A 23,916-nucleotide genomic window follows, 5' to 3' on the forward strand; every position below is an offset into this window, starting at 1 on the left:
TCCTAAAGAAAAGAGGGACATTCCAGGATCAAATCAGAAACTGAGACGGCTTCTGTAAATCTAGGACTGTCCCTGGAAAATATGGACACCTGGAGGGTCTGCCGTGCTCCATCATGATTGTAAAAGTGCCCTGGAACAGAGATCTGGAAATGTATTATCAGGCTCCAGAATAGGGATTTTCTGGGGTCTCCAGTGAGCACTGGGGGTAGAAAGTGTGAGGATCCTTGCACTACAATATGTGGTTATGGCTTAGGTGACTTGAAAGAATATTAAAAGGGGGGATAATTCCAAGAATTTGTCTATAAACAGCCAGGATAGCTGCAAAGAAGCATTAAACCTCTACATACCAAATTGGGGGCGGCGGGGGGGGCAGTGTTGCACAAAGCTTTCAGACTCTGCTTCTGGATTTCCACTGCTGGGGAAATGTTGCTGAACCAACTGGACCTTTAGTCAGATACACCAGGACTCTTTTTATGTAAATTTCAGCAGAAGGACATAACATCATTACTGGATCCCAAAGAGAAATGGCTCACTTGGGATCTGAGTCCCTAAAGGATTGTGCGAGCTGAAAAAGAAGAGTTTGAATGTATGTCTGCAAAGACTTACATTGGTTTCATAGTACCATGGCAATGGCCAGAGGAAGAATGACTACTGGGAGAAGTACAGACAAAAGAAGAAGAAGAAGAAGAAGAAGAGGAAGAGGAGGAGTAGTAGTAGTTTGGATTTGATATCCTGCTTTATCACAACCCGAAGGAATCTCAAAGCAGCTAACATTCTCCTTTCCCTTCCTCCCTCACAACAAACACTCTATGAGGTGAGTGGGGCTGAGAGACGTCAAAGAAGTGTGACTGGCCCAAGGTCACCCAGCAGCTGCAGGTGGAGAAGTAGAGACGGTTCACCAGATTACGAGTCTACCGCTCTTGTCCACTACACCACTACACCACACTGCCATGGTGTATCTGCAGCAGCCCTACCAGATGCTTTCATTTGCCCCAGTTGCAACAGAACATGTTTCTCCCACATCTGTCTCTACAGCCATAGCAGGCACTGTAACTCTCTAACAATCTGACTTCACCTCCAAAGGCGCACTCCTCCATTGTCCCCCGAGACAGATAGATACCAACCACCTTACCATCTCCATGAGGAAGCTAGAAACTGGCGTTCTGTGAGCTTTTGCCAATCTATAACTCCCAAGAACCTTGGAGAAACCCATGGCGTCCACAATTCTGCTTTCCCCGTGCCTAGATGACCAAGGTGAAGCCCCCACATTCCCAAATATTCTACAAAAAAAGCAAGAACCACAAGGTTTTTGGTCTGAAACCAGTGGTCCTAACTGCAATCAACAGAGCAATCTTTACAAATATAGCTGGAAGCAAACCCTACTGAGTTTCCAAGGTGAGGGGTATAGGATTGCAGCCTCACATTCCACTGATAAGCTCCCCACTCACAACAAGACAAGTAAGGTAGACAGAGTTTGGGATGCCGGATTTGAAGCACCTGGGTGGTGCCCCAGGATTCAAAGGAGATTAGTGTCCTTGATAGGCCCAACACATTGCTAAAACCTTCAGCATTCACAGGAACCAATGGACCAAAAATTTGACTCATCTGTGCTAAAGAATGCATCTCTGTGACAGGTACATAATGTGGAACTCATCAAGAGAGGGGAGCAAGCTTAATCTTGACCTGGGGCAGGAAGAACTAGGAAACTCAAAAAGAGGAAAAAGGAAGAGGTAATTGTCCAATTCAAGCTCAGTCTCTTCTAACCCCTGCAGCAATGTTGGTCTCTGTTTCTACCAATTTGTTTTTGTGGGGATGGGGAGGCAAAGAGGGAGAGACTGTGCTTCACGAAAAAGTAAAAAAAGAAAGAAAGAAAGATACCCTTTCCTTTCTTTCCTGGATCAAAGATAGAGGATACAGCTCCCATTCTGGGAAGGGTTTAATCTGTAAATTATAACTTTCTCAGTTTGTTACAGCCAAAAGAACTACTGGATGGAAAGAGAAGGGAGAAGGTAGAGAGAAAGATACCGTACTTTGCAATGGCAATGGCAAAATACTTTGAGCAGCTTAGACGCCATTTCTGTGCTGGATGGTCCAAAGGAATCAATCATACAAGAGCCAAGCACTCAGATATTATAGCTCTTGTCCTTGCGTTGGGTATTATTATTATTATTATTAAGCTAAATTACCGTATCTCTGTTCTAAAGGAGATTGCTAGGAGCTAGTCAACAGATTTATAAAACACCTTTTCTCAGGGTGCCTGTTGAGTGGCTGCAATTAGCAACCAGATGTTCATGTTGAAACATTTCCAATAGATATTCCCTTTGGGGTTTTAAGAAAAGGTGAAAACCCCACTAAGCTAAAATGTTGTTGTTGTTACTTCTGATCTAAATTTGTTAAGATAACTATTAAATGGATAACCTGAATCAACACTAAGGCTGTAAAAATCACATATATTTTAAAGCACCGCACATGAATCCTGAGAATTGTAGTTTACCCCAACAGAGCTAACGTTCCCAGCACTACAGTTCCCAGATTCTTGGTGTGGGGAGAATGTGTAAGCATGCTTTAAATATATGGTCTGCAAACAGCTGTAGGCTTAGGAAGAGCAATAGTGAAACACTGACAATTCTCTAAATAATACTAAATTTCTGGCAATATCAGCAATTCAAAGATTCTGAAGAAAATAGTTTTCTTTGATATAACGTTAGAAAGTTCTGAATATTATCCTTGCCTGGGAAATGATCTATAATGAATTGGGGGGAAAATGTTTAAATTACTTTCCCAAAAAACCAGAATTGGGGATAATTCAGACTGAAATCCCCAGAAAAAGTTATTTATGTATGCAACAACTGAGGTTGGTGTTTTGTAAGCTCAAAAATGGAAAGCCCAACCAAAGAAGAATGGCAACTTAAGTAACAATACTGTATGCACAACTTGCAGACTTAACATATAGAATAAGAGAACAAGAAGAACATACGTTTAAAGAAGATTGGAAAATGTTTATTGAATATATGGAAAATAAGTGTGTACAGCCCAAAATGATGGCAGCATTAAGATAAGTTCAACAGTGCAAATATGTTTTGATGGATGTAATAAACTGAAAACTCATTGGTATAGTTTTAGTAAATTATGCAGGGATTTAAGATATGTAAAATGAACCATGAAAAGAGAAGAAGGGAAGTCACTGATATCTTAAGGATGTAAAATGAGCATTTGAAATGATAAAACAGAAAATTTAATAATATATATATATATATGAAAAAGAATACTATCCTTGCCTGGACAGTAGGATTTATTCCCCTAGTCTCCTAAATCATCTCTTTAGGCAAGGTCGTTTGATGCATAATGGCTAGGCAAAGCAGCTCAAAACTCATTTTTGCCAAACACCATCACATATGCTCCTAGTTACAACTTCATCTTTGTGGACTTTGCTGCAAAATTTCCGAAAATGCTGGAGGGTGAATATCTGGAAGCATGGTTAATTCCGACAGCATTATGCAGAAAACAAAGTCATATTGTATAACAAGACAGAAGAATTATGCTAATCCCCCTAGATCTGCTGCTCCACAGAAGAAGTCTGCCCAAATTGCTACAGGAGAGTTTCTGATTCAACGAGAGCAGAGAGTGGGGGACTGGTTGAGGAACGTAGGACTGAATTTTAAGGTCCCAAGCCTTTGTTTCTTTCTGTCCCCAGCCCCCTTCTCATGGATCGAGCAGCTTGTGTGAATGCTCAGTCGCGTGTCCAGAGGCTGACGTTCTGGGAAACCTCAGAAGGTAGAAAGTATTCCTTCCACCTGCAGCAGAAGTTTAGAATCATTGGATATTAGAGGTGAAAGAAGCAATCTAGTACACCCTCCTGAATGCTGGAATCACAGCCACACTGCTTCATTTCCAGTTGGTGCACATCCTGTAACTTCCTGCTGAAATCCCATAATTTTCATGCCACAAATATTGGTGGGTGAGGTTAAGTTAAGGTGGTTGTTCTGATTTAGCTGCACTGTAGACCCTCTGGACAGCAATGTCATGGTTACACTGGGGAAGCATCACAGAACAACTAATAAAATAGAATACAGTGGTACCTCGGGTTACATACGCTTCAGGTTACATACATTTCAGGTTACAGCCTCTGCTAACCCAGAAATAGTGCTTCAGGTTAAGAACTTTGCTTCAGGATGAGAACAGAAATTGTGCTCCAGCGGCGCGCCAGCAGCAGGAGGCCCCATTAGCTAAAGTGGTGCTTCAGGTTAAGAACAGTTTCAGGTTAAGTACAGACCTCCGGAACGAATTAAGTACTTAACCCGAGGTACCACTGTAATGAATCCACCAAGAACATGTTGCAGAATACACCTGTAATAAAATACACCTCTTCTTCAGAATACACCTCTTCTTCGAGCATAATCCTCAGTACATAGCTTGGTTACAAGTGATGAAAATGTGTGCAGCAACTACTAACGTAACCTTGCAAACAGCCAGTTGCCAACATTGCATAAGCTTCTGACTTTGCAGATAGTCATTTATTCTGCACTGCACATTTGGAAGGTTGAAAAAGCAATATTACCTTCTCAGAATAAACTGTTGGGTGCGAAACACTGGGGGAATGGTTTTAGCCGAAATAAGGTCAAGCAAAAATATCATCTAGTATTGAAGAACTGGGTTATATAAATGACAGTTTTGTCTAATATTAAGAAGACTGTTTTTATGTACACTGCTTACAGATGCAAAACATTGTAGTATAGAAATGTGTAATGTGAAAATAAATTTAAAAGTGCCCCTGAAAGGAGTGGGGGAACAAGGAAGTTTTTTGCCTTCTTGGAGAAAGGGAACAGTTCATTATTAGACGTGGGAAAACAACAAGCAGGAATTGAGAATGTTGCAACATTACAATCAAAATATGTTGACAAAGAAAACAGATCTGGGACACTTTGATCAAATTCTATGCTAGTAAACTTTAAAAGATTTATTCTGCAATGCTGTGTAAACTTACTTGAGAGTAATTCCCACTGGGTTCAGTGGGGCTTCCTTTTGAAAAAAACTGCATAATTATCCCCATATGATAATTCATTAGGCTTTATGGCAAACCCTAAAATTTATATTAATCAGATAAAGTTTCAAATCAGTTCAAGCCATTCGCACACACAAAATTAAGGAAACCCAAACCTGTAATATTTCCCACTGTAATTTTATCACAAATTAACTTTCAATGCTGTTTTATATCCAAAGGAATTGTGGTTTGTTTGTTTTTTGCCCTGCTCTGTTTCAGACAATGAATGTCTACAATTATGGACGCTCATTTCTGGAAATGAGTAAGGAAACTGATAATACTGGGAGCCAAACTGACAACTTTCTTACATGATTAAAATGCATGGGCATGGGGGGGGGGAGAATGCATGCCCGATATGTTTCATGCCATCTTCACATCTTGTGATAGTGAACTCTGGAGAAGATATGGGATTGTGTATCTAAAAATTATGTACTCGTGCATGCAACATGACTTTCCTGCCCTCTTCACCCACTACAGCCCCTTGAAACTGGTCCCCAAAGCTACTCCTGGGGGGGTCAAGGGACCCTTAGGAAAGGCCTGTGAGAAAAGCTACTGCACAAGAGCAGAACCTCTCAAAAGCAAGCAGAGCTCCCACTCATGCAAGCTACCGCTAGCTATTTTTCTCTCTTTCCTTTCATTACAGCTCCTGAGGTTTCATCCAGGCCTTTTCTGAGCATCTCCTTCCCAATGGCCAGGGGCAGGTATTCTCTCATTCATATATATATATGAGATATATGAGCATATATATATATATATATATATATATATATATATATATATATATGTGATATGATATGATAATATATATAGGTGCTCAGAAAATGCATGGAGAAAGAGGCACCACTGTATCAATACACTGATATACATAAAAATATGTGGTTTTTTATTATTAATATTATTTTTTGAGCTGCCTGATTGCATTTCATCGGAATATCTCCTTAACATATGGCAAAATCTGTTCTTTTTTCCTTGATCTTGCTAAAGGAAAAGCTTCTTTGTTTCTTTAAAAAAAAGGCTTTATAAGCAATGACAATTTTTCAATCATTGCAATTCAGCGTGTTTTCATATACTAGATATTACACACAAACACAATTCTGCTACCTTACTATTCTAACCAATGGGTTCTTAAGCATGTATACCAATGCAGCAAATTAATCTGGCCTGGTTAAAGACAAAAAGGTTATCTACTTTGTTCCTTTCATTCATTTAGTGCGCATTTTATATTAATTTGTTAAACGATGTCATTGGACCCTTGTTGCATAGTCAATTTCTGCAGATTTCTCTAGCTTTCTTGAGAAAGGCTGATTAGATCAGTAACGTTATTTCAAACACGCATGCACCACTGGTCTAAATGCAAGGGCATCAATATCGCTTTCTGCAATGTGCCCCATGCCTCTTCAGTCCTTTTAGCAACCGCAGCACAGCACATTGCAAACTTTTATATTTGGACATGCCCCTATATAATCATCCTGATCAAAAAGATCAGAAGAACAGGAGACTGATGGATACATCCTGCTGCTGTATCCATGATTGGTGTATAAACCAGGGGTGGCACATAGCTCTCTGTTGGGGAAAATATAGGTTTCCAGAGGCATTGTCAGATTGCTGAATTCATATCCCCTCCTCTCCGCCTGGCATCCTGTTCCTGGACACTTAGCACAGCAAATCAGTGCTTGAAAATACGTTATTATACATACAGACTAGAGAAAAGGAACCCAAAGCTATTTTTCAATTTTTAAAAAATTATAAAAGAAAATCACACTTTGTTTCTTTTGTGTGTGTGATAAAATACAGACCTTTTGTTCAAATGTAAGACTATCTTTTAAAATGCGCTCACCACAAATCATCCCCCCCCCAGCAAAGGTCATCAATGCTATATTGTGGTCTTTTTAAATAAGTTTTTAAAAATCTAATACAACAAAAGGGGAAATTCCCCCATTTTGAATTTGTCATTTCAGCAGGGGGAAATGTGCATTCCTTGCCCCCCCCCCAGGTTATGTTGCAGGTTATGTTCTTTTCTTTTCTTCCAAAGATCTGGGGTACTGTATCTGTTTTTCTGATATGCTTCCCGACAACAAGCGAGCAAAGAGGAAACCAAAGCAAACAGGACCTGGCAAATATTTCCAGATATATTATCTCAGCAATGGTTCCGCATCCCAGGAATATGAGGAAAGGCTGAGACAAGGGCGGGCGGCATGGATTACATTTCAGATTATTCGAGAAATTAAAGCGATCCATGCGAGACAGCTGACATGCAACGCTGCCAGTGAAAAATAGCGCCGTCCAAAAGGGCCCAAATGAAGAAGATGGTTGACTTTCTTAGACCCAGTGATATTATAAATAGGCACACGCGTATACAACAACTGGACAGATCCAAGCAAAATGAGCACAGAAAGAGGGATGGGGGGGGAGAGATTTTTATTTCGCTTTCTCTATGTAACGTATATGCAATACACGTACACTGTTCAGAATGGCAACGGCCTCTCAAGACTAACAAGTATAGCAAGGAGATGGACTGAAATATCATATCACAAAAGCCATATCAACCACACAAGCGAAAACTAAAGGTGGTACTGGTGCAAAGCCTGCTAAACAATCCCCTATTGGCACATGTATGGGGGGAGAAATGTGCATTGCAGCTCCTTAGATGCTGCCCATTCAGCAGTGCCTATCTGGCCACCAAAAGCAGAGGAATCCAAAACGGACCCCAAGATCCCAAGCCGTTTAATCGTGTTTTTGCCACCCGTGCTTTATCACCTCCCAGGTTTTTGTGCACACATGCACATATACACGCACTAATCCATGCTGCGGAATTGCATTCCATCCCAGGCCAAGCAATCAATAAATAATTGCAATTACCATCACCAATGTATAACAGCCCCCACCAGAAAAAAAAGCCCAGGAAATGCTGCAAAGTGCTCCGGAGCTGCAGAGAAAGCAGGAGAGCAAAGGGTAAACTGGTGGCCCTTGTCTGCTTTCGTTTTGATTTCTCTAGCAGGACTAGAACCTGCGTTTAGCCAAACAAAAGCCCCACTCAAACCCTACTTGTAATCAAGATGTGGGGAAAGACTGACTGAGAGTGTATGAATGTGTTTTTCACAAAAGAGGATTCTGGAAAACAAGGGTGCATCAAAAGTGACATAGCTCACTTTGTTTTATGAGGAAAGCATGTTATTAAATGGAGGGACATAAAGGCAGTCATTGAATTCCTGTGCTCCTCCTAGCAGAATTCTTTTTGTCCGTGCTAGGGGGGGAAACAGATATTTCCCATATATTCCACCTTAGATTTTTGATTTTTTAAAAATTGAATTCATCCTAGATGAGGCAAAAATGGTGCATTTCTAAATCTGGCCTGGATTATTAAATTAATATTTGATCTGATTTTAGTTTAGAATCATGCATAAACAGCAGTTATTTTTAAAGATGCTGCACCCATTTTTTTTTTGCAATTGAATCATTTCCTCACCCTGTTTCATTCTATCATGCAGACTGTGCCCTGAACTAATACGCTAGCTTAAAGCCTAAGAAAATGGGAAGAGGAATAAGGCAGAGTGCAGAAAGGAAAGGGGACAAAGATCCAAAATATGGGGGGGACGGGGACGAAAGGGAAAACAGAAGAGAATGGATTCTGAAGATAGCGTCCAAGGTGCTCACAACATCACTTAGGACCAACGGAAACACCCACAAACATATGTGAGACGCTTAATTTTTAGTCGATCTGAACATGCAGACTTGATCTAACCAATATTCTCACCTGTACTTGGATCAAAACTCCACTGCACCCTGCAATCAATCGCCTTGCAAAAGGCTTTTTAAGGATCTGGCAATTTGCCATCAAAAGTGATGCAGGAACATTCACAAAAGTGATACAAGAAGACAGCGGCCGCCGCCAGTGGGAAAGTCAACTTGGGTTGCCCTTAACATGTAAAGGATGGCTGCGTGAAATGCACAAAAGGTAGGCTCAAGGAGAACATACGCATCTTAGAAGTAGGGAACACCTAGGCTTCGCCAAACAGCTCAGGGAAAGGTGCTCATTTGCGTATAACAGCCAATATCCTTCCTCTTCTTTTGCCTAGGACCCTTAGACAGTGCAGAGTTACACACCTTGATTTAGATTCTGCTATAGCAATGTCCTGGTTTCAAAAAACTCCGATGGAAGCGCTCTCAACCTCTCCGCAACCGGCTAAAAAACCTCCACCCTCTCTGCCTACAGGATGCCACTTAAACCTTTCCTAAGGACTCCCCTTGAGCCTTTTTTTTGCCTTGTATAAAGACCCCGCTCTGGGGGCAATAAGGCGAAGCAGGTGAGGGCACCGATGCCCTCCTGGGCTGCCAAAACCTCTACAATCACACCAACTCGCGCGCGCGCACGCACCGGGGAAAGGAAAAACACTCACCTCCTAAATTCACACGACACTGCTTTCCATTGGGATGGCGGGGTTGGAGAGGAGGAGAGGGGACAGAGACACATGCAATCGGCACAGTTTTCATCCAAAAGCAGGAGGCGGTGGGAAGAAAGTTGCGCGGCACTCACCTAGCAGCATCGCAACGGAGCTTGGAGAGCTGGCCGCTTCTTCGGGTTCGCCAAAGCGCCGCTGTGCGCTGCTGCTGCTGCTTCGCCGAGACGCGCGGCGCGCAACTGCTGCGCCAGCGCGCCACCCCCCGCCGACCACTGCCTCCCCCTTGAGCCGATACACTTACACCTCAATTAAAAGCTTAACGCTCGGCTGATCAGTGCCCTAAAGGAGGGAACGGCAGCCACGCTTTCCCAGTCGCTGGCCCAAGCAGGACAGATGGAAAAATTAGCCTCCGTAACTGCTCTCAGCAGAGGTCCGCGCAAACAAAGATGAGGTATTAACATCGAAATTGGATGGTGGGGTGGGGTGGGGGGGAAGCGTGCGGGAGGGGGGCGGGAGATGAAAGAGGAAGGGGGGGTCAGAAAACACCCACCACTCTTTTAGCTTCTTTGAAAGGCGAAAGAAGACACAGACAGTATTCTTTCGCCACTAAAACAAAGCTGGCTAAGAAACGCTGCCCAAAGCAAAACGAAAACAAAAACCAACAACTTTCAGCCACACACGCACACTCTAAAAGACTTCATATGACCTTGTGATTTTTTAAAAGCATTCACTGACACTTCAGTTCAACTAGACAGCAGTTAACAGCTGTTGATGGCCTTCCTTCCCCATCTGAAAGCTCAACTTGCTCATCCTTTTGTTGTTGTTTTAATGACTGGAGATCATGTGGCAATGAGTTCCGCTGTGTAATTGGGCAGCAGTGCCTTTGAGCCAATGGCCCACGTGAGAACTGATGACATCCCATGAAGTAACCAAATGTCTATTCAGCCATGGGCTTCGTGGGTGACTTTGGGGATTTTTCGCCCACACCCAGAACCTCATTTCTTCCTCCATTTGTAAAATGGAAATACTGAAGAGTTTGGAGAACTTAAAAGTCCCCACACTGTTTTGCGATATTTTGGTTAGCCTAATATAGGTATTGTTCTAACATGGGCTTTGGAATCTCTCACAGGGTTGATCCAAGGATGAATGAGAGGAGAAGAGCACTTTGTACATTCAATGTTGTATGAAATTATAGAATTTCAGGTCAGGTCAGGTCACAACAGTCAATGGACTGTTGTTTGAAAATGGAACCAAGCAGAGAGTCAACTTGGCACAGCAAATGGAGCTTTAGATTTGGTAGAATAAGGTCTGGGTTCAAATCTCTGCTCTGCCTTAATGCTCACTGAGGTCACATTTGCATCACATTTAAAGCACATGCAGTGGTGCCCCGCAAGACAAAAAACCCGCTAGACGAAAGGGTTTTCCGTTTCCGAAAACGTCTTGCGAGTCTTGCGACTTTTTTCGCTTTCCCCCCCTTTTTCTAAGCCGCTAATAGCCGCTTAGCCGCTAAGCCACTAATAGTCGCTAAGCCGCTAATAGGGATGCTTTGCAATACGAAAAAACCGCAAGATGAAGAGACTCGCGGAACGGATTATTTTCGTCTTGCGAGGCACCACTGTGGTTTCCTCTGACGACTATTGGGAGCTGTAGTTTACTCCCCAGGCCCCACAGAACTACAGCTCCCAGGATTATTTGTGGAAAGCCATGTGTTTTAAATGGATGGTGTGGATTCAACTTCAGAGACCTTGGGCAAATCACTGTAACCTCACACCTGTTAGGACTATACAGGATATCCCTCAGTTACAAGGTCCTAGTTTTGCACCACTCCTAATGGTGTCGCCAAATCCACCCCTTTAATTTTTTTTCCACGTAGAAACAAACGACTGCCATTTTCTCCTACTGCACTTGGGGTAAAAATCTGCTGAGTCTCCAGGGCAGCCTACACTGAGAGAGACTACTCTTGTGCAAGAATACACAGAAACAGAGTCATAGTTGGAAGGAACCCTGAGGATCATCTAGAATAGAATAGAATAGAATAGAATAGAATAGAATAGAATAGAATAGAATAGAATTTATTATTTATACCCCGCCTATCTGGCTGGGTTTCCCCAGCCACGCTGGGTGGCTTCCACCAAAGTACAGTATTAAAATACAGTAGTCTGTTAAACATTAAAAGCTTCCCTAAACAGGGCTGCCTTCAGATGTCTTCTAAAAATCTGGTAATTGTTCTTCTCTTTGACATCTGGTGGGAGGGTGTTCCACAGGGCGGGTGCCACTACCGAGAAGGCCCTCTGCCTGGTTCCCTGTAACTTGACTTATCACAGTGAGGGAACTGCCAGAAGGCCCTCAGCGCTGGAAATCAGTGTCTGGGCAGAATGATGGAGGTGGAGACGCTCCTTCAGGTATACTGGACCGAGGCCGTTTAGGGCTTTCAAGGTCAGCACCAACACTTTGAATTGTGCTCGGAAATGTACTGGGAGCCAATGTAGGTCTTTCAAGACCGGTGTTATGTGGTCTCGGCGGCGGCTCCCAGTGGTAGTCCAACCCCTTGCAATGCAGGAATATGCACTTGTTTCACACAGGGATTGAACCTGCAACCTTGGCATTATCAGCACCATGCGCTAGCCAACTGAGCTATCCAGCTGCTGCTGTGGTGTCTCTGGTCCTGCCTAGCCACCCACACAGTTATTGTCATGATTCCAATGTGTTATATAGAACAAATGACAAAAGGAATGTTTTTAAACACACAGCATCCTAAGGACCACTTTGTTAAAAGGTTTGTAATAGTAGCAGGTTTGTGGGTGGAGAGGTGGAACAGTGTTAACACGGGGGCTTAAGAAGCTCCTACCAGGGCCTGGAACCTGGAATATGTGCTCCACCACTAAATCACTGATCTTGTTCCTGGGCCTTTAACAGTAACCTGACATGGACAGGTAAACCTTTCCCCAACCGTCGACCTGTCTCCATGCCAGGAAAAGCATCACCTGCTATATCAGGATGGTGGTACTAAAAGCCAAAGTGTGACTAAAGGTGCTGTGGCCAAGCTTTGCCAGCAAACCTTGTCCTGTAGTACCCTGCTTGGAACAGCCCTACCAGTGGGGTAAGGAAACTGGAAACATATCAAGATGCTAAACCTATCAAGAGACCTAAAATAGTATCTGAAAATATGGCATCTGGTTGGGTTGTGCGTGTTTCTCTTGAGTATCATTGAAGCATCTTGCATACGGTTCTTTTATTTTAACTGCCGCTCAGAAATGCCTGCTGCGAAGTCCCTGCTGTCTGTCCGTGCATCCATCCACACACTTTCTTAAGACCTCTCTAACAAATCTGGAGGAGACTGACTGACTGATCCATTCTGGAGAGGAAAAAGAAGTAATTTTGGTAGACCTAATTCTAGGGTCAACCAAGATCACTAGCTTCCCCAAGCAAATTTTCTTCGCTTAGTCATTCCAGGGGCCATAGGAAGGGGAGCAGTTTGATCAGGAAGAAGATTAGGACCCAAATTAATAAAGCTGAAAGAAATGTCTCTCTTCCTCTCCCTGCTCTTCCCCCCCCCGCCCGCCTTTTGCTGGCTCGGTAACTGGAGAATCAGCAATCAGAATAAAGACTCAGGTGTTGAACCAGGGTGGGGGCAGGGAGAGGGAGATATGCTATCTTTCATCATGGAAAGGCCAAGGAATCAGTCTCTGCTTTCTAAAAGCGGATACAAACTTATGCACAGAATTGCTGTTTTTTTTGGGGGGGGAAATATGGCTGCAGACTGAGAAAATATAGAGTAGAAATCAAGAGGTCTGGCCCTGTCTTTCATTCTCACATGCTCCGCATTCTGATTCAGAAACACTATCCTCATGCTAAATATTAAAGCTGTCAATCAAATCAATTAAGTGCTTTGCGGTGCAATGCTAACCATGTCTACTCAGAAGTAAATGGTACTGAGTCTAACGAGGCTTAGTCGCAGGTATGTGGGGCATTTGACTTGCACAGTGCTTGTACACAGCAGACCCCACAGTAGAGGCATTCCTGCCTTCTAGAATGCCTCTTCCAAGATGATTGTTATAATACAGTGGTACCTCAGGTTAAGAACTTAATTCGTTCTGGAGGTCCGTTCTTAACTTGAAACTATTCTTAACCTGAGGTACCACTTTAGCTAATGGGGTCTCCCGCTGCCACCAGGCCACCAGAGAACAATTTCTGTTCTCATCCTGAAGCAAAGTTCTTAACCTGAGGTACTATTTCCGAGTTAGCGGAGTCTGTAATCTGAAGCATCTGTAACCTGAAGTGTCTGTAACCCGAGCTATCACTGTACCTGCTTTATTTGTTTGTTTGTTTGTTTAAAAATCTGCTTCCAGATTAATCAGGATGCACCTCTCTAACTAAATAAAATATTGTGCAATCCTGCACATGCCTAACGGGAAGTAAGATTCATTGTCTACAGTGGGACTTAATTCCAAGTAAGCATGCTCAGGAAGGACAGTGTTCCGTAGAGTTAATAACCTAATCTATCCGATCAGTTGAACATGCTTCTGCGAATGGATCTGCTGTACCCAGGGCTTCAAAGAGTTCTGTACAGCACAACTGGGAAAAGGGAGCATCAGAGAGGGCACAAAATGCTAAGGGAATTCTTAACAGCTTGAAATCTTGAGTGTTAGGAAGTGCAAAACCTACTGAACAAAAATGCAGTGTTTGCTAGCAAACACACACACACACACACACACAGAGAGAGAGAGAGAGAGAGAGAGAGAGAGAGAGAGAGAGAGAGATTTTTCATTTTTCCTTAGCTGTTTAAAAAGTCAAGGAAAGGAAAGTAATATCTTCTTAGATTTAAAATACATATGAGCATAAGCAAATAAAGCACTGCTCTCAGATTGGGGGGGGGGCTTTCTTTTTAAATAGAAGCATTGACTTCTCTGTTATCAGATGAAAACCACTGGTCCATCCAGTGTCCCCTTCCCCTAATCAGGCAGCCGCCCAACCAGCTAACGGATGTGGATGCCGAGCAGGTTGCTGAAACGCAAACATTCCTTGGCTATGAATGAATTACCTGTGCTGTTAAGACAGAGGCAACCTGCAAGAAGTCAGGCACGACCAATTTCTAGCTCAGTGAGAACGTCTATTCTATATTTTGCTTTCTATTATTAATTGGCACGATGGATTCCCCCCCCCTCCCCACTACAGTTGTAAAACTAGCATATCAAAGCTACGATTTATCACCAGCTTCTGCTGTTGTGAACGGTCCCTGTGGTTAACTTGCATACATTTGAGCTTTGTTTAAAAATGTCACAGACCTACTGTGCCTCTTGTTTTTCTTTTGATGCTACTGTTTTAGAACTCACACTCTCCGTACACAGTCGTGCCTTGGAAGTTAAACGGAATCCGTTCTGGAAGTCCGTCCGACTTCCAAAACGTTCGGAAACCAAAGCCTGGCTTCTGATTGGTTGGCGGGGTTCGGGTGCCAAAACGTTTGAGAATTAAGCTATTCAAAAACCAAGGTACGACCTGTATGTATTCTTATTTATTATTAAGGTAAAGGTAAAGAGAACCCTGACCATTAGGTCCAGTCGTGACCGACTCTGGGGTTGCGGCGCTCATCTCACTTTATTGGCCCGAGGGAGCCGGTGTACAGCTTCCAGGTCATGTGGCCAGCATGTCTAAGCCGCTTCTGGCGAACCAGAGCAGTGCACGGAAACACCGTTTACCTTCCCGCTGGAGCGGTACCTATTTATCTACTTGCACTTTGATGTGCTTTCGAACTTCTAGGTTGGCAGGAGCAGGGACCGAGCAACAGGAGCTCACCCCGTCGTGGGGATTTGAATTGCTGACCTTCTGATCAGCAAGTCCTAGGCTCTGTGGTTTAACCCACAGCGCCACCCGCATCCCTTATTTATTATTACTATTTATTAAATTTGCATCCTGCCCTTCATCCACAGGTCTCAGCATAAAAATACAAGGCGAAAAGCACAAAATAAATAGCCATAATAAGAACGAAAACAAACCAATAATGCCCCCTCCACACACACACACACCACAGAATCATAGAGCTGGAAGGAACCGCAAGGGTCATCTAGTCCAACCCCCTGCAATGCAGGAATCTCAGCTAAAGCATCCATGGCAGACGTCCACCATCTGCTTAAAAACCTCCAAGGAAAAAGAGTTCACAACCTCCCAAGGGAGACCTTTCCACTGTTGAACAGTTATAGTATATTGTAATATTAATATTTTATATAATAGTATCATATTAATATTATATTAATACACACACACACTTATGTATATATCTGCCCAGCTGAGAATTACACTCTGTGTATCTGATGAAGTAGACTCCGGCCCACAAAAGTTTGTTTGACAATAAATCATTCTTTGGTTGCTTCCATAGTATGGCTCTTTAATGCTTTCCCACAAGTCTCTGGAAGCAGAATTGAAACGGAGGCTTCCACACAAGCGCTTAATACAATAGTGATCCCAATCCAGCAATGCCTTTGCCTGTGGCTAGAACCTTCCTTGGTTCACCCACAAGTTTGATTCAGCATCCCTGCAACAATAATCAGAAGTTCTATCCTCGTAGGTATAGCCCGTTTTATTGCTTCCAGATGAACATGGCTGGCGGATTTGTGATGAACATCTGCTCACTTGCCCCTTGAATAGTGTCCAGGTTTTGCCCTTTAAATTGGTAATTTTCTGTTCCTGCAATTGAGGGTGGGGAGAGACTTTCCTGGTTTCCTCAAATTCTTTTATTTCCGCTTATAACGAAATAGTACGATTGCTATTTATAAATGAAACAATGAAGAAACTGCCCTCTGTGGCAGCAGAAACTAAAATTTTTGCCCTAATGTCAGTTTCAGCTGCTGACAGCTCAGTCAGCAGAGGAGAGTTTTCAAAAACTGTATGTCACGACACGTTAATGTGCTGGCTGCAGCGTGTAGGTGTGTCACGAGAATGCTCCTCCCGGGGCTGGAAAGGGGTTAGTTTAACCTCCGGTTTGCTAGTAAAACTGAATTACTGTGTTGCGGAATGATGCGTGTCTAAAAAGCATGTCGCGGTGGCGCTGTGGGTTAAACCACAGAGCCTAGGACTTGCTGATCAGAAGGCCGGCAGATTCGAATCCCCGCGATGGGGTGAGCTCCTGTTGCTCGGTCCCTGCTCCTGCCAACCTAGCAGTTCGAAAGCACGTCAAAGTGCAAGTAGATAAATAGGTACTGCTCCAGCGGGAAGGTAAACGGCGTTTTCGTGCGCTGCTCTGGTTCGCCAGAAGCGGCTTAGTCATGCCGGCCAAATGACCCGGAAGCTGTACGCCGGCTTCCTCAGCCAATAAAGCAAGATGAGCGCCGCAACCCCAGAGTCGGCCATGACTGGACCTAATGGTCAGGGGTCCCTTTACCTTTACCTAACATGAAAAGTTTGGAAAGCTCTGCAGTAGAGCATGAGACTCTCAATCTCAGGTTGTGGGTTCAAGCCCCATCTTGGGCAAAGAAATCCTGCACTGCAGGGGGTTGGACTAGATGACCCATGATCCCTTCCAACTTTGCAATTATATGATTTTATGAATAAAACCACTAATTTCACCAGCAGTGCTCACCTGGAACCAGCTGTGTTTGTCAAGAAGGAGAAACAGGCTGAATCAAGAAGAGTTCAATAGCCATAATAGTGCTGTCCTTTCCACACTAGATGGCTGGTGTCGCAATTTTGTTTTATTATGTACAAAACAACTGTTAAGTAATCGTGAACGTGGGGTGGCTGGGCGGGACGCAGGAGGATAACTCCGGACTGCAACAAAAAATACTGGACTGCAACAGCTTGACAATATTGTTTGGATGCTCTGTAAAAAGGGAGTTAACAAAGGACAATCGTTTCAGAGAAAAGGGCTGGTGTGGAAGCAACTGAACAGCCACAGTGCTCTTGGGATGTTTTTGTTGCAACAAGCACAACTACTCCTTGGGGATTTGCTCTATATTCAAAACACAGTTAATGGTAATATGCACACCCCAATTATAAAGTAAGATGGACATTTCTGCCCTCTTATTTTTTTAAGATTCCTTTCCTCACCATATAATTTGCTATCATGCTGATCAAATTCGTTGAACTTATCCCCTTCCTAAATGCATTTCCTAGTATTTTTGTGTGCATTTCTTGGGAAGAAAGCAGGGAGCTTGCCTGTTCCTCAACTCCACGTGTGTTCCATTAATATGGAGGCAGTGTCCTTCCACCCCAAAGGCCGTGAGATGAGCTCTGGCTGCATTTCACACAGTGACAATGCTATACAAATGATAAAATAGTAATAAGCATCCATAAAAAGAACTCCACTCAGGTATGTGCAAGCGTAGAGGCAACTCGAGCCTTGCAGGGTAACACTGGTGCAGAGAGCAAGTAATAATTTAATCCAGGTTAACAGCTACAAAACCTGATCCATACACAAACAAGCTCTGCCAGAAAAGGCCCTCTCCTCTATGAGAAACCAAGTTGAGATGCCGCCTTCATATCCACACAGCAAGACAAACAGCTCTGATCTAAGTGTGTGTAATTAGCACTCATTATAATCACACTAGCCCTTAACAGGTATCAAGGGTCAGTTAAGCAAGGGGCTTTTTAATCCATCGCATTTCAATGGTATCTGCTCTGCTGAACAGGTTGGCATGGAAACCGCTCGGGATGATAACCGATTTCCATTCCATTAGCTAGGCAAGGAGTAGGCTGCTCCCCCAAAGCACTTCTCTATGGTCTGTAGATTCTTAATAGATTCCTAAGCAAACTGATGACAGTGTTCTTTCCCCCCCCCCCTTCAAATAGAGGGATCTAGTCCTCATGATGCTAGGGGGAAATGAATGTGTGGGTGTGAGAGAGAACTGTTCTCCCTAACAAAAAGCAGTTTTTATTACGTTCTTTATTAAGTGGAATACATCCGCTATCTATAATCTGTGTTTTTTTTTAAAAAAATCCACACTGAAATCTGGTACCTCAGCTGCGTCCAATTGGTTTTCTTCCCTCCTTTCCTCTGGACCATCATGGACTGCTACAGTTAAAGGCAGGATGCCAGGCAATGTGGAGTTTTGCCAAAACAAAATTTCCCTTGTTAAGCATGTACACATCTGAAGCAGCTACACACCGATTCCTTTGCATGTATGCTCACAACAAACTGATCATGGCTTGCCTGGCAGCTTCTGACTGTTTTTGAAGCCAGGCGCTATTCTCCTATTTTTAGATGTTGCTGCCTGTATGTCACAGAGAGCTCACCTGTGTTTGATGGCATGACCTACAGAGATGGGGGGCTGAGTTAACCGAAACACCTTAAGGGACCACGCGATCAATTCCACAAGGCTGATCTTGTTTTCATATACCACTTGCATCTCTGTGTCTTCTAACATGACATTCCCAGTTCTGGAAGTGTTCTCCCCTACTTCAATCTGTTTGGCTCCCCTGCGTCAGTCCCTTTTCAGGATCAAGCAGTATGCACTCGTTATGCTAAACAAACAAATAAATTGCAAGGCAAGAAAAGTGAATTCTGCAACCCGTATAAATTAAGCAACGTTATCATATTTACATGGTATTTGCACAATTTATTCCGGGTTGCTAATCAAGAGTAGATGTCTGTGCAAAGGACAGAGGCCCCACTCCAAACTAATGGAAATCTTACTCCAGAGCTTTCCAAACTTTTCATGTTGGTTTCACACTTTTTAGATATGCATCATTCCGCGACTAGCAAACCAGAGGGGAAACTAACCCCTTTCCAGCACCGGAAGGATCCCAGGAAGCATTCGCATGACAATACTCCACAATGCAGCCGACACACTAAAGTGTCGCAACACACAGTTTTGGGTTTTTCTAATAATATTTATTAAAGTTTTGAAGGTTACAAAAAAAGACAGAGAAAACACCAAATTAAACAAAAACAAAGGTATGCATCACAATAAGAGAAAAAGAAAAACAAACAAACAAACAAACAGAGAGATACAAACTATTAACAAGCAAATCAAACCTTCCCATAACTTATCTTTCATTTGCTTGTTTCCTTGACCTCCTCACACCTCCCTTTTTTGTATTCTAATTCAGTTAACTATTTCAGCAAGTCCTTTCCCTCTTTGTTTTTGTCCTAATAATTTATCTTAATATAATGTAACTTTACATTCTCTCCTTTCACCAATTAACAATCTATTTTTACTTAATCCTTTATAACATTTCTGCTAAAACCGCATAACTTCATTCCAGCATCCTTCTAACATTCCTTAATTTTACAATGTTTCTGTAAATAAGCTTTAAATATCTTCCAATCTTCTTCCACCAACTCTTCTCCCTGGTCTCGGATTCTGCCAGTCATTTCCGCCAGTTCCGTGTAGTCCATCACCTTCATCTGCCATTCTTCCTGGGTGGGTAAATCTTGTGTCTTCCATTACTTTGCAGTAAGTATTCTTGCTGCTGTTGTAGCATACATAAAGAAAGTTCTATCCTTCTTTGGCTCCAATTGGCCGACCATGCCCAGGAGAAAGGCCTCTGGTTTCTTCAGAAAGGTATATTTAAATACCTTTTTCATTTCATTATAGATCATCTCCCAGAAAGTCTTAATCCTTGGGCATGTCCACCAAAGGTGAAAGAATGTACCTTCCATCTCTTTACATTTCCAACATTTATTATCGGGCAAATGATAAATTTTTGCAAGCTTGACTGGTGTCATGCACCACCTGTAAATCATTTTCATTATATTCTCTCTTAAGGCATTACATGCCATAAACTTCATACCTGTGGTCGGTCCATAACTGTTCCCAGTCAGCCATCATGATATTGTGTCCAACATCTTGTGCGCAACACACAGTTTTGGAAAGCTCTGTTTTACTCAAGTCAGCTCTTTGGCTGAAATTTCAGCAGCCACGACCATACTTTCTTTGCTGCCTGAATTTTTTAATTAAAAATAAATAACCAAGGTGGGATTCTCAGGAACCTGAATTCCATGCCCTCCATCACTTTCTGCAGCTTTATTTGTTTTGTTTTGTTTTGTTTTGTTTTGTTTTGTTTTGTTTTGTTTTGTTTTGTTTTGTTTTGTTTTGTTTTGTTTTGTGGAATGAGAGCATATTCCCAATCCTCTCCATACTCACTCTTTCCGGAGTCCTTCCAGAGTGTGCCTAATGGACTTATTTGCTCCTTTGGTATCTCTTGAAGGATACTTTATGCCACAATATCTGAAATAAAGTGACACTCATGCGTAAGGTTTCCCTGTCCACTAGCATTTTTCCCCCTCTCCAGATGTTACACACAAGCTTTTCTTTCCTTACGTCCATTCTGAGGAGCTGTATCCAATCACCACCCATCCATCATTTACCCTTCACAAATCACTTAAGGTTTAAAAGGTGATGAATAGCTGCTTGAAGGCTGACATTCTAACCACAGTTTTCCAGCACATATGCAGAAAGAAAGAAACTATTTATAGGAAGGATTCACATTATCTCTCAAGTCTCCCCAACACCATCCCTGCTAGAAAGCTGCTGTATCATGGTGGCTCAGAAACTGAACCATGAACCAAAACGTTCCCGATTCAAATCTCACCCCTGCCATGAACATATCTGATTGTCGTAGACAAGTCACTCTCTCTTAGCTGCAATGCTCTATCCCAATATACAATATCCTCCAGATATTGCTAGCTTACAACTACCATCATTCCTAGCCAAAATAGCTGGGGCTGATGGCATGGGATAACCAGCCTCATAAAACCAACATGCTTAATTCTAATTAATGCATGAAGGGGTTAATGCCATAGAGTAAGCTGCCCTGCCAGGCTTAGCTAGGTCACTCCCAGTTTAACTACGCACTCTGTGGAAAATTTCTTCGTCTGTCCTGACTCTTTCAACATTCATATTCACAGATGGCCCCGGGTTCTAGTATAAGAGAGAGGGGGGAACACTTCTTATTCGTTTTCTCCAAGCCATATATAACCTTATACACACAGTTATCATGGGCCATTATTACTTGCACTTCTTTCAAATAAAAAGCCCCAGATGTTGTAACCTTCCGAAACAGTAGAGTTGCTGCAGCCCTTTGATTATTTGGGTTGCCTTTTTCTGAAGCTTTTCCAGCTCCACGATATCCATTTTTGAGGCATAGAGACCAGAACTACCCAAAGTATTCCAAGAATGGTCTCATCATGGATTTGTATAATGGCACTGTGATATTGGCAGTTTTAATTTCAATCCCTTTCCTAATGACCCCTAACATTGAATTCACCTTTGTCACAGCTGCTGCACGTTGGCTCAATATCTTCATCAAGCTTTCTACTCTGACGTTCCCGGTCAGTCACTGCCAGTTCAGAAATGAGCATTTTTGCCCCAATATATCACTGTACTCTTGTTTACACTGAATTGCATTTGTCATTTTACTGCCCATTCAACCAGTTTGGAGAGATCCTTTCAGAACTCCTCACATGGTATTAATCATCTTTGTTCAAGATGATACTAAAAGCAAACTTTGCTACTTCATTGTTTATCTGTGACTCCAGGTAATTTATGAACAAGTTAAAAAGCACAGATTCCAGTACGGTCTTTGGGAGACTCTACTTTCTGCATTCCTCAATTGGGAGAACTGTCCATTTATTGCTAGGGCTCTCCAGATGTCCTTTTTATTGTAGGTTTCTGATTATTTGTGCTCATGATAGTATATGGGTGATTATAAATTTTCAGTCCTATTTCCAGTCAGTCCATGTCCCATTATGTCCTGCTAAATTCTTATAACTTTTAATATCACAAATGTTCTGAGGGGGTGGGGAGGTTGTCCCGCTTTTGTTGCACTATAGAACATATATCATACTCCAGACAGCAATAATATGATAGCATCGGGGAAGCGCTGTGGAACAACTAATGAAGTAGAATGATGGGTGGAGAGTCAAGTATAAATCTACCAGAAGCACACAATTATTGATGCATATTATAATGATTGCATCAATGGCATTTTGTAGAACGTACTCTTTAAAAAGCACCTTGCCGACAAAGGTCCGTATAGTAAAAGCTATGGTTTTCCCAGTAGTGATGTATGGAAGTGAGAGCTGGACCATAAAGAAGGCTGATCGCCAAAGAATTGATGCTTTTGAATTATGGTGCTGGAAAAGACTCTTGAGAGTCCCACGGACTGCAAGAAGATCAAACCTATCCATTCTGAAGGAAATCAGCCCTGAGTGCTCACTGGAAGGACAGATCCTGAAGCTGAGGCTCCAATACTTTGGCCACCTCATGAGAAGAGACCCTGGAAAAGACCCTGATGTTGGGAAAGATTGAGGGCACAAGGAGAAGGCGATGACAGGACGAGATGGTTGGACAGTGTTCTTGAAGCTACCAGCCTGAGTTTGACCAAACTGTGGGAGGCAGTGGAAGACAGGAGTGCCTGGCGTGCTCTGGTCCCCTCAGAACATTTGTGATATTAAAAGTTATAAGAATTTAGCAGGACATAATGGGACATGGACTGACTGGAAATAGGACTGAAAATTTATAATCACCCATATACTATCATGAGCACAAATAATCAGAAACCTACAATAAAAAGGACATCTGGAGGGCCCTAGCAATAAATGGACAGTTCTCCCAATTGAGGAATGCAGAAAGTAGAGTCTCCCAAAGTAGGAGTGCCTGGCGTGCTCTGGTCCATGGGGTCATGAAGAGTCGGACACGACTAAACAACAACAACATACAATACTTTTAAAGCACACACCCACCCACCCAAGAATCCTGAGAACTGTAGTTTGTTAAAGGTGCTAGAAATTGTAACTCTGTCCGGAGTAAAGCACAGTTCCCAGGAATCTTGGGGTGGAAGAAGGGAATGTTTTTTAAATATATAGAGTGTATGCAACCTTAGTCTCTTGCCACCACTATTTGCCTTGGTTCCTCAGATTATCTTCCTGAGAAACTTAGGTCAGGAACAGGGATCGTCCCTATATCTTCCAATATAAAGATAGATGCAAATAATTTATTTAGCTGTTCTGCAATCTCATTTTCCTCCTAGTGCACTTTCTATTCATTGGTGTCCAAAGGTCCAATCACCTCCCTGGATGGTATTTAAATAATATTTTGCTGGTGGTTTTAATGTTTTTAATGACGTGCTCCTCAATTTCTTTGTGTGTGTGCATCTCTTATTGTCTGCTTGCACAAAATAATTGTGAAAAAGCCACTCCTCCTATCCATTTATTCCACCTCTTCCCATAGCCCCCTCTTCCATTTCTATCAAGGTCTACCATCCCCTTCATTTTCTACAGCCTGAGAAAAAGTGACAAGAAGAGAGCAGGGCTTGAGCAGATCACCAGATTGTATATTGCACATGACTTCCAATCTGGGCATATAAAACAGCTCAGTCTTTGAGGCTGAATGAAAAATGACAGCTTTGTACTTTACCCATAAGTCTCCGCTGCTCAGGGTTAGCCAATGGCTACGACAATTTCTATCTTTAAAGATCTCGCCAAATATCCACTTGGATTGTGCACTGAGGTGGGGGGGGGGGGTAAAAGCCCAGATCATT

At 42.7% G+C, this 23,916-nt stretch overlaps 1 protein-coding gene across 10 annotated transcripts in view; it reads right to left on the reverse strand.

Moving 5' to 3' along the window:
- The window catches only part of ZNF385C (zinc finger protein 385C), a 160,172-nt gene that overhangs the window by 62,483 nt on the left and 73,773 nt on the right, over positions 1-23,916 (reverse strand). Inside the window, exon 1 of one of the 10 annotated variants that reach the window (XM_081837911.1) lies at positions 9,576-9,692. The exons of 8 other annotated variants lie outside the window; for them this stretch is intronic. In XM_081837911.1, coding sequence (XP_081694037.1) covers positions 9,576-9,585 — 10 coding nt within the window. In that variant the 5' untranslated portion in view covers positions 9,586-9,692. One more of the 10 variants, XM_081837919.1, reaches the window with a different exon arrangement.

This window comes from Podarcis erhardii (genome assembly GCF_964252035.2).
Source record: "Podarcis erhardii genome assembly, chromosome: 13".
In the NCBI taxonomy this organism is placed as follows: domain Eukaryota; kingdom Metazoa; phylum Chordata; class Lepidosauria; order Squamata; family Lacertidae; genus Podarcis; species Podarcis erhardii.